Consider the following 8451-nt stretch of genomic DNA (forward strand, 5'->3'; position numbering starts at 1 on the left):
GTAATCCAACCCTAGCCGGATCGTCGGGAGGCAGGATCGCGTCGACCGTGGATGCCACCTCGTCTTCATCGTATCCAGAGTTGAAATACTCGCAAATCAGGTCCGATGGCGTTGGCGACGGCGGGGATGCCGCCGGCGCATCCCCGTCACCGTCCGCATCATCATCGCCGCAGTTGAGCAGCGCCCAAAACCGGCCTCCGATCCGCCGACCATCACCGGGGGGTGTGGGCGGCCGCCCTGCAGCCACAACTCCGGTCGCCTGTGGAGTCGCCACTCCGGTCGCCTCTGAAGTGAGATCCATGATCTCAATCTTCTCCTCTGCACTCGACGAATCCTGCACACCATGAACAATCCACACTTCGAAAACATCAACCATAAGTCGCAAACCTTCGACCAAATGCTCACCAAAATCTAGGTACCGGCCGGCGAGGATGTCTCCATCAAGATCAGTCACCGTCGTCCACCTCGACGGTGAATAAGAAAACAACATACCCTCGCGCCTATGGCCGGGCGACCGAACGTCCTCAAACCTGACTCGCCATCTCGCCGGATGGAAAAAGCCCGAGGTCCGGCCACGATCCCGATCCCGTTCTGCCTCCTCATGCGCGGAAACGACGTCGACTCGCCGGATCCGCGCCCCCTCCGCCGGCGATGAGAGCCCCCGTGATGCCGGCCCCGGGATCCCCGGCTGGGAGGGCACTGAAAGATCCCCAGGCGGTGGTTCCGGCGGCGGCGGCGGCAGAGTCGCCACCCCGTCGCTCTCACCCTTTCTCATGCGTCCACAGCTCATGCATGAAAAAAAAAATCACTTACTATAGCTCTGTGGGCACATTGATAGATGGCTCAACTTTGCTATTACAGCAAAGACAAAGCAGCTAATTCTTAATTTTACATCTGTGCATCCTACAATGGAACCGTACAAGTTCCCTTTTCAGCTTTTCGATGCCACCAAGAGTTCCATCTTCCAGTCGTTGACACTTGGTTTTGTTTCTCTAAATAAGCCTGCAAACTTCAAAGCTTTTTTAAACCTTAAAAAGCTTATGTTAATGTATGTAAATATTACTGATGAAGAACTTCAACTTCTGCTGTCCAACTGCAAAGTTTTGGAGTTTCTTGGAGTTGCTCGTTGTCAAATGCTCACAACCATTAAGACACTTCAACTTCCAGACCACTTTAAGCATTTACGTGTCTTTCACTGCCCCTTGCTTCAAGAGATAAAGTTGAATTATGGCTTGACAACACTTGAATATAAATACGAAGGTCCATCAATACCGATAGCACCTCCTGTAACTTTGACAAACTTAAGCATAGAGTCATCAGATGTTTGCTCAGCTCTTGCATATATCTCCACTGAATTGCCCAGTACGGTGCGTCGACTGGAGATGCTGTCTCTAAAATGTGAAGAACTTGAGGTTCAGCTACATTTCGTCTTTCAGATTTCCAATATTTACATGCATCCCTATTGTTTGACTGGATTTATTTTGTAACTTCCATTTTGCGTGTGTGTGTTAGAGAGCTATTTTACCGGAGAAGCCTCGCAAATTTATCCATCTAAGGCACCTGAGATTGGAAATAACCTTTTTATCCCTGACGAAAAGGAAGTCCGATGCCCTTGATTTTGCCTCCCTTTTGGAGGCTGCTCCTTTAATGGAAAAGCTGGAGTTTCATGTAAGTCTGTCATTTCAACTTGTAATATGCATGTTTTTTTACATATGACCTAGGCTGATCTCAGCAAATGGAATTTCCCTTACTTTTAACTGTGTAATATGCTGTTCCAATAAATCATCCCATTGATTTAAACAAATAGGGAGTCTACAAGCTTTAAATCTTTTGAGCCATTTAGACAAAGTTTTGGAAAGATATGCATTATATGTTACATATAAGGTGGCCGCAATATGTGAAATTAACAGTGATTGGGAAGTATGCTGAAATGGCACCATATATAGTGAGTCACTCTGTGCTTCGGTAAGAAGGCTTTGTGTGTGTGTATGTAGGTGTAAGTTAGACTATGCGTAGAATCATGAGAGTTAGTGGAGCATTACGGTGACAATATAGATGATCTGTCAGTTGGGTTGAAAAAAAATTGACTGTATGTGAGTTGTGCAAAAGAGCAAGTAGACAGTATTGTTTCAGACATTTATGTCAGCACGGCTTGTCTTTCTTGTACGACTCATATACAGTACTATTATTTTTCCAGTCCAACCAATAGATCATCTCAGAACTTCCTACCCAGTGTTAGTGGACTACGCAGCACACTAGAACTTAGCCACTAAGCATAGCAGTTTTTTAATATATATTTGCTTCTTGGGATGTAGAAAGTGAAATTGTGACACACATATATCTGGGCTTGGGAGTGGTGCTTAGATGCATGCTTGTTGCTTTGACAGATGTGGATGGACTGTGAATGTGTACGATACCGCAAGCTTGATGGCAAGCTAAGGAGCCTACCTCCAAAGCCACATTCCCATCTCAAGTTGGTCGATATTACAGGATTTTATGGTGAGAAAGATCAACTGGAGTTTGCACTTTATATTTTGAGGAATTCTGTCGTGCTGGAGGCAATGACGATAGATCCAAAGCCAACTGTAGCTGCCGAGCAGTGTCGTCTGACATGGAAAAAAGACGGGTTTTCTTACGTGGATGGCTATAGAGTTTCGAAGAAATACCTTCTCAGGGCAGACCGCCGTGGTGTTGTTGACGTTGTAAAAGCCGGGCGTAAGGATATCGAAGCTCTGAGGAACGCTCCGTATAAGATGCCTCAAGAAGCTAAATAAGCTTTGTTTTCATGGAGCAGATCATCCTCAAGAAGCTAATTAAGCTTTGTTTTAATCGAACAGATGCCTGGTGTACCTGGTTGTTTAATACCTTTTCGTGTAGCTCGTTTTGTGGACATTTTTTTCCATGCATGATCTTGTGTGAGTGATGCAGGTACAAATCAGCCCAGCCGAGCGCAGCCGCGTTTCCAGTTCAGTTTGGTTCCTAACTTCCCATGGTGTGTTTGCCGGTGTTTCTTCCATGTGTTCATCGGTGGTTCGTAATGCAGGTGGGATGATCATTCATTGTAGAACGCCCGTGCGCTCGGCTGGGCTGATTTGTACCTGCATCACTCACACAAGATTATGTATATTGAACTAATCAATTTCTATGTTTATGTACCAAACTAAGCATCCACGGCAACTTTATGTTACTAGTAGAAAAAGGGCCTAATGTGAACGGCTATGCATTAGTACCGGTTCGCCACTAACCGGTACTAAAGGGATGGTGGCAGGTTGGCGTCAGGCCGGGGGCCCACGAGCCTCTTTAGTGCCGGTTTGTGACACAAATTAGGACTAAAGGTCTAACCTATAGTCTCGGTTTGTGTCACAAACGGGCATTAAAGGGGTCTTGATCTATAGTCCCGCTTGGAGAGACAAACCGGCACTATAGGGCAATTTCCAAACTCCCCCCTTATCGCCATTTCAGTTTAAAAAAAACAAAAAAAAGTGATAAAAACTTTAGAAGTTAAAATCCTTTGGAATGTAGTTATGTTACTACATCTACTAGTTAGGAAATTTAAAAACTTAAATTTGGACATGTTTTGCAAAAAAGTGTGACGAAAAAGTAAAACGACTATATTTTTTGCATACGATGTCGAAAAAAGTATAATATATCAAAATGTTCAGCACGAAAATCCGCATCCAATTTTGACCGTTGTAGGCCGTTTTGCAAATTTTTAGAATCCTCAAATTCTAAAAAGAAAAAAGATATGCTCAAATTTCAAATTTTTTGAATTTTGGTCAAACTGTGGTCAAACTACTTATTCAAGAAATATTAGTGTTACTAAATAATTATTCAAGAATATTAGTGTTACTAAATAATTATTTCAGTTTTTTGAATTTTGGTCAAATCTGGTCAAACTACTTATTCAAGAAATATTAGTGTTACTAAATAATTATTGTTTTTTTAGAATAATAGTTTCAAACTCAAATAGTGAAACGTGTGACCTAATGCTCAATCTAAACTCCTGAGCGTTAATAGGATTGACAGCTTACTATTGTCAGGAAAACAGCAAGCGCAGATTTGGAAACTAGGGGAAATAGAACTCAGAGCTTAAGCGTGCTCAAGCTCGAGTAGTGAGAGGATGGTTGACCGGCCGGGAAGTTAGACGATTTGAAATGAGTGATCCACACTTGAGCAGTTATGAAGGGTGATTAGAGACTAAATCGTCAAATAATTCAAAAAATTGAAAATAAAAAAAAAATCAATTTTTTTTCAAAAAATAAAAACCTTTAGTACCGGTTGGTGTTACCAACCGGGACTAAAGGTCCCCCATACCACGGCGTGGGCTCGCAACACGTGGTGGGCCTTTAGTGGGGGGGGGGCTTTAGTCTCCACCCTTTAGTGCCGGTTCAAGGCCCTTACGAACCAGTAATAAAGCTTAGTTTTCTACTAGTGTGTACTAACCGTGTATTTTACTCGATAAAACAAGTGAACTCCGGTCACTACATGCAATATATGTACTCCTAAAGCCAACAAAGATATTTGAAAACGGAAGAGGCATGACAGGCTTTTTCTCTTCTAGGAGTCAAAAGATCTCTCAAAACTAAAGGACAGAACAAGCAAATCTCAGGTAGCTATGTTACTAAACGTTGCCAGACTCTGTTACTGCGGTGGCATATATATCCCAAAAGGTAATTGACAGAAATCCAAAATTTCTAGTTTGACACATGTGGTAGGCAATCCAAACTATTTAAAAAAACAAAAATAAAGAAGAGCAGAGAATTAGATAAAACAAGTGAACTAGTGAACATCCATAATTTCATATATAGGATGAGCCAAATTCAATACATAATCAGTACATGTACTCCTTCAAAAGCCACCAACCATGTCTAAAAACTGAAGGAACATGATGGGTGGGTCCCATGAGGTGGGATTTTTTTCGGGAAGACTGGGATAAGGAGAATCTGAGTTCGCATATACTCTTCGCAGCCTCCAAAAACATTTAGAGTGAACTCCAAAACTTTTTAAGAGGCTGTGGATATGGAGAATCTGCTAGAGCCCACGAGCGATGGTGAGTGATGGTGTGCCCTACAACTACATGTCTACAACAGAGTACACCGTACACCCAATTGACATACATTATAATCATCCAAGTCAGAGCTGGCAGTTCCCACATCATGTACAGACAGGATTTCATAGTATTTTCTCATTAAAATCTATCACTTAGCATTCCTCTGCAAGTGCATTACTTTCTCCATTCCTAAATATAAGTCTTTTTAGACATTTCAAATGAAATACAACATACTGATGTATGTAGATATATTTTAAAGTGTAGATTCACTCATTTTACTTCGTATGTTGTCACTTGGTGAGATCTTTAGAAAGACTTATATTTGGGAACGGAGGGAGTAGTTTGTAGCACATGTAATATATATACTTAAAAAGTAAGTAAATGACAACAAATTGAAAGCGTCCCCACCTTTAAGAAAAAAGAGAAACCAAGTATAGCAGATATAAACCAGATTCATCTCATATGGTCGTGTATCAAGTAGTACAGGTAATTAAGCTAACACATGATCCCAAGATGAGCATACTAAATTTCCAAGATTTAGTTGCTCCTCGGAAAGATCTCTAAAGGTGACAAGTGAGGATAAGAGACGACTTCAGCTCAGGTGGCTACATGTTAACTAACCTAACTTATCCAAGTTTACCCCGGAATGAGCACACTAAACTTTGGGAGACTTCGTTACTCTCTCCAGGATATCTCCTAAGACAGCAGGGCATGATCTTTTCAAGTGCACATACCCTTGGCTTGCAACCACACCACCCATTCTATTACAAGAGATGGCAAATTCAATGCAAGCATCTTTGAGCCCGCTGCAATGATACTGATCAGCCAGAGCTAACGTGGATGCGACAGTCTCGACAGTAAGACTTTTGCAGAGAGTGGCTTCACATATCATCTTCATTCTTTCCATGGCATACCGATCTGCGGCCACCAGTAAATGCTTAACCATGTCGTCATTCTCCTCACCGGGGTTGTCCAGGGAAGGAAATGAATCATTGTAGATGAAGTAAAGCAATTCCTTGAAAACAGCAGGCTGCATATCTTCCACGGTTATGTTCCGCGCCGTCCTGTCTCCCATCGGTCCATAAAGCTGGGCCTTGAAGACCGGTGACCGCATCGCAAGCAAGATCTTATGCGCATGGAAGGTCTCCCCTGTGACATTGAACGTCACATCTGTTTCCTCCTCCGTCTCTAGCCATTTTCCAAGATTATTTGCCAGGTCTGAGGGCGGCACCCGGATTTTAACGGTCTCCTCAACAAGTGGTTCCTTGATCACAGTGAGGGCACACTCGATCATGAGGCGGTCATCCCGCAGGAACGGAGACTTCTCTAGTTCGCTTCTCTTCTTCTTGAGCTGCTTGTTTCTCCCAACGATGGATGCGTTGTTGCTGGTGTCGAGGGAGTCGAACTCTGTCGGCGATTTCGGGCAGCACCTCCCCGTGGACAGGTCGATTTCATGGTTGACCAGCCTCAAGTCGTAGATCACCCTTGCCTTGGCGCCCTTGCTCAGGAGCTCCAGGTAGACTGACACGTGGTCCTCGCTCTCCTTGCTTGCGTCCCCGTCAGGGTAGTAGCGTATGCACCACTCGTAGCCGCCGACGGAGACGGGGTTGGACTGGATGAATTTGCCGGCGCCGATGCCCTTGTGCAGGCTGTAACCGGCGATCTCGAACACGAGCGTGGTCTCCGCCGTCGTTGGGGTGCACACCGACACCAACCTTTCTGTTGGCTTCTGGGATGCTGCCATTGGGAGGGTTTTGCGGCGGGGTGGGGATCAAAGGCGGCGGTGCCCGGAGTCGGAGAGCTGGGGATTGAGAAGCGTCGCGGCGGTCTGGGCGTGAGACGGGCGGCGGCCGGCGGGATCGAACGGGGGGCGAGGGTTTTGGGCGAGCGACCGGGAGTCCGTGGAGAGGGTTTCTCCGCTCTGGTGCTGCTATGTTTCGTAGTCGCCGGCATTGGGTCGGGTCCCAGTTAAATGACTGCATCATGAGGCAGCCCAGGACGTGACGACCTACAACAACAATGGCTGACGGTGTGCACCACAACAAGAGTACAGATGAAACCCGGCTGACTTCGTAGTCCAAAAAGACTAAAGCCCGGACGATTTTCACAAGGAAACGGCACGAAAGTAAGTAATCACCAGCTGTTGTAAGCACATCACAATTACTCCCTCTGTAAAGAAATATAAGAGTGTTTAGATCACTATTTTAGTAATCTAAACATAAATAGTGATGAGGCGACTAGGGTTCCCCCTCCCCTCCTCCCGCCGCCGCCGGCCCTCCCGCCGCCTCCGGCCGCCGGCCCCGCACCCCACCTCCGCCCCCTTCCTCCCTCCCCACTCCCCCGTCCAGACCTACCTCGCGCCGCCTCCCCGGGAGGTAGCCGGGGCGGAGCTCGTGCCCCTCTTCCGCGGGCCCCCTCCTCCCCCTTTTCCTCTCGCCGCCGCCCGCGCCGGCACGGGTGGTTCCGGCGGCAGCGGGCCTTCCCTTTCCCCCACGCGCGTGCTCCCTTCCCGGGGCAGGGAGGCGGCGGCGGTGCAGCTCGGCGTGGCTGCGGTTCGGCTGCCCTGCGGCGACGGCCGGCGGCAGGCGTGCTGTTGGCACCGCTCCTTGGCGGTCGGGCGGCGTGGTGGTGCTGGGTGGCCGTCGTCACGACCCCGGCCCAGATCTGGGCCCGGCGGGCCCCATCTGGGTCCTAGCGGGCCGGCTCCCCGGCGTGGCCTCGTTGTCTGCGGCGCGGCGAGGAGGAGGAGCGGCTCGGATGTGGGGCGTCGGCGTCGACGGCGTGCCGGCAGCAGCGCGAAGGCGGGAGCTTTACGGGCCCACGAGGGCTCGGCCGGGCCTGTGGGCCCACGGGCCTGGTGTGCTCCTGCTATTGCGTTTCGGACGGCTACCATCGCGGACGGTGGAGGTGGGGCCCTCCCGCATGCCGACGATGCCGATGCCCTAATCCCGGCTCTGATTCTTCGCCGCGTTGTCCTCACTTCGCGGTGCCGTGGTGAGACGGCGTGGGGGCCTCATGTCCGCGTTGGCGCAGGGTAATGGTTTGTCTGGTGGCTGGATCCAGAGCTCCCGAGGTGTGGGTTGAGATCGGGGGAAACCCCTGTCGGCGTGTCCGACACCGACGCGGTGACGCCTGTGGGCGCCACCTGACCTTCCGGGAGGGCGTCGGGGGCTACCCTTCCTTTCGCCGCGTTGTGTACCGGGGGAAACCCTTGGCAGCAGCGTCGTCATCGTCGCAATCCTTCTTGGAGGTGTTGATAGGTGCCGGCGCTCCGGAGACTTGGAGCCTAGTGGAAGATCCTGGTGGGCAGTGGTCGCGAGGCTTCTTCGTTTTTGTTGATCCGCCGTTGTCAGCATTTGTTTCTTTGTTCTTTCTCTGTCGTTTCTTTTGGGCGTGACTGT

At 48.2% G+C, this 8451-nt stretch overlaps 2 protein-coding genes across 2 annotated transcripts; one reads left to right on the forward strand and one right to left on the reverse strand.

The window, feature by feature from the left end:
• Positions 1-666: 666 nt before the first annotated feature.
• On the forward strand, positions 667-2948 carry LOC141041135 (uncharacterized). The gene is made up of 4 exons (XM_073507247.1): positions 667-717; positions 819-1412; positions 1513-1668; positions 2388-2948. Exons 1-4 carry the CDS (start codon positions 667-669, stop codon positions 2772-2774), a joined length of 1188 nt encoding a protein of 395 aa, XP_073363348.1. The 3' UTR covers positions 2775-2948.
• A 2757-nt stretch (positions 2949-5705) lies between these two features.
• On the reverse strand, positions 5706-6794 carry LOC109782668 (BTB/POZ and MATH domain-containing protein 1-like). The gene has a single exon (XM_020341290.1). The coding sequence runs from the start codon at positions 6792-6794 to the stop codon at positions 5706-5708; it is 1089 nt and encodes a 362-aa protein (XP_020196879.1).
• Positions 6795-8451: the final 1657 nt, after the last annotated feature.

Source organism: Aegilops tauschii, chromosome 2 (genome assembly GCF_002575655.3).
Source record: "Aegilops tauschii subsp. strangulata cultivar AL8/78 chromosome 2, Aet v6.0, whole genome shotgun sequence".
NCBI lineage: Eukaryota > Viridiplantae > Streptophyta > Magnoliopsida > Poales > Poaceae > Aegilops > Aegilops tauschii.

Bases quoted from the DNA above. Each gene is read 5' to 3' on its own strand.
- LOC141041135 (XM_073507247.1), top strand. From the start codon at position 667: ATGCCGGCCCCGGGATCCCCGGCTGGGAGGGCACTGAAAGATCCCCAG. The intron at 1,413-1,512 runs GTTCAGCTACAT...TGTGTGTGTTAG, and splicing joins TAAAATGTGAAGAACTTGAG to AGAGCTATTTTACCGGAGAA. The intron at 1,669-2,387 runs GTAAGTCTGTCA...TTGCTTTGACAG, and splicing joins TGGAAAAGCTGGAGTTTCAT to ATGTGGATGGACTGTGAATG.
- LOC109782668 (XM_020341290.1), bottom strand. From the start codon at position 6,794: ATGGCAGCATCCCAGAAGCCAACAGAAAGGTTGGTGTCGGTGTGCACC.